The sequence below is a fragment of the Penaeus monodon genome, chromosome 24 (genome assembly GCF_015228065.2).
Source record: "Penaeus monodon isolate SGIC_2016 chromosome 24, NSTDA_Pmon_1, whole genome shotgun sequence".
Lineage (NCBI taxonomy): Eukaryota > Metazoa > Arthropoda > Malacostraca > Decapoda > Penaeidae > Penaeus > Penaeus monodon.
Genome location: NC_051409.1, coordinates 31,413,996 through 31,414,755, shown reverse-complemented (window position 1 = coordinate 31,414,755; position 760 = coordinate 31,413,996). Strand labels below are relative to the sequence as shown.

The 760-nt window shown below is 34.1% G+C and overlaps 1 protein-coding gene across 2 annotated transcripts in view; it reads right to left on the bottom strand.

Moving 5' to 3' along the window:
• LOC119588721 (pentatricopeptide repeat-containing protein 2, mitochondrial-like) overlaps positions 1–760 on the bottom strand; it is a 14,583-nt gene that overhangs the window by 11,668 nt on the left and 2,155 nt on the right. The window contains exon 1 of one of the 2 annotated variants that reach the window (XM_037937363.1): positions 366–511. The exons of the other annotated variant lie outside the window; for it this stretch is intronic. Within the exon in view, the coding sequence (XP_037793291.1) occupies positions 366–462 (97 nt within the window). The 5' untranslated portion in view covers positions 463–511. Of the gene's footprint in view, positions 1–365; positions 512–760 lie in introns of those variants that run through there. 2 annotated transcript variants of the gene reach the window in all.

The following is a 760-nucleotide window of genomic DNA, read 5'->3' as shown; positions in this document are numbered from 1 at the left end:
CCACTAGCTTACTGTGTCCGAACAGTAGAGATTAGCCAAGATTTGCAGACTTTAATATGTGTCAGAAGCTTTAATATTAACGTTATTAAAATTATATTTAGACCTGAGAGCTTCCTTTGTGTGTTATTCTCATGGTCCTAAACTATGCTTTCTGAATATATTAGGACGAATAACAGAAAGCCAAACTCTCCACACACTTTCAGTGAATTTCTTTAGTGAGCTTAGAATTTAATAAAAAAATAAAGAATATACTAAAGACTACAATTTTTTCTGATCAAAGAGAACAACGAATCAAAATATTATTTTTTTTCCTAGTTTACATTAGTCATCAATAAATATACTTTATCACCCAAATAGCAACATACCTAAAGGGCGTAAAATATTTGCAACAGGCGTCCGGCATAACGTATTAAAGCCAAATAAAGAAGAATTACACGTCCTTAACACATGTGACCAAGACATGTTTACAGGATCTTGGAACAACAACACCGTAAAGCCCCGTTAACATGACATATCACAACCATGAAAAGAGCTCTGAAGCTTTATTTGTTCCGAGTTGAGGCTAAGAATATGAAAAAATAATTATGTTTACTGTAGTAAGTTTCAAATGTACGTTTCATAGCCTTCGAGTAAGTTTATAAAATGTAAACGGGGTTGATGGTTTGATGACGTCATAGAAACGAAAACCTCCGTTCTTGGATCCGAGTTGATCCGCCGGTAAATCGGGAACGACTGGATTTTCTGGTTTATATTTATTAGA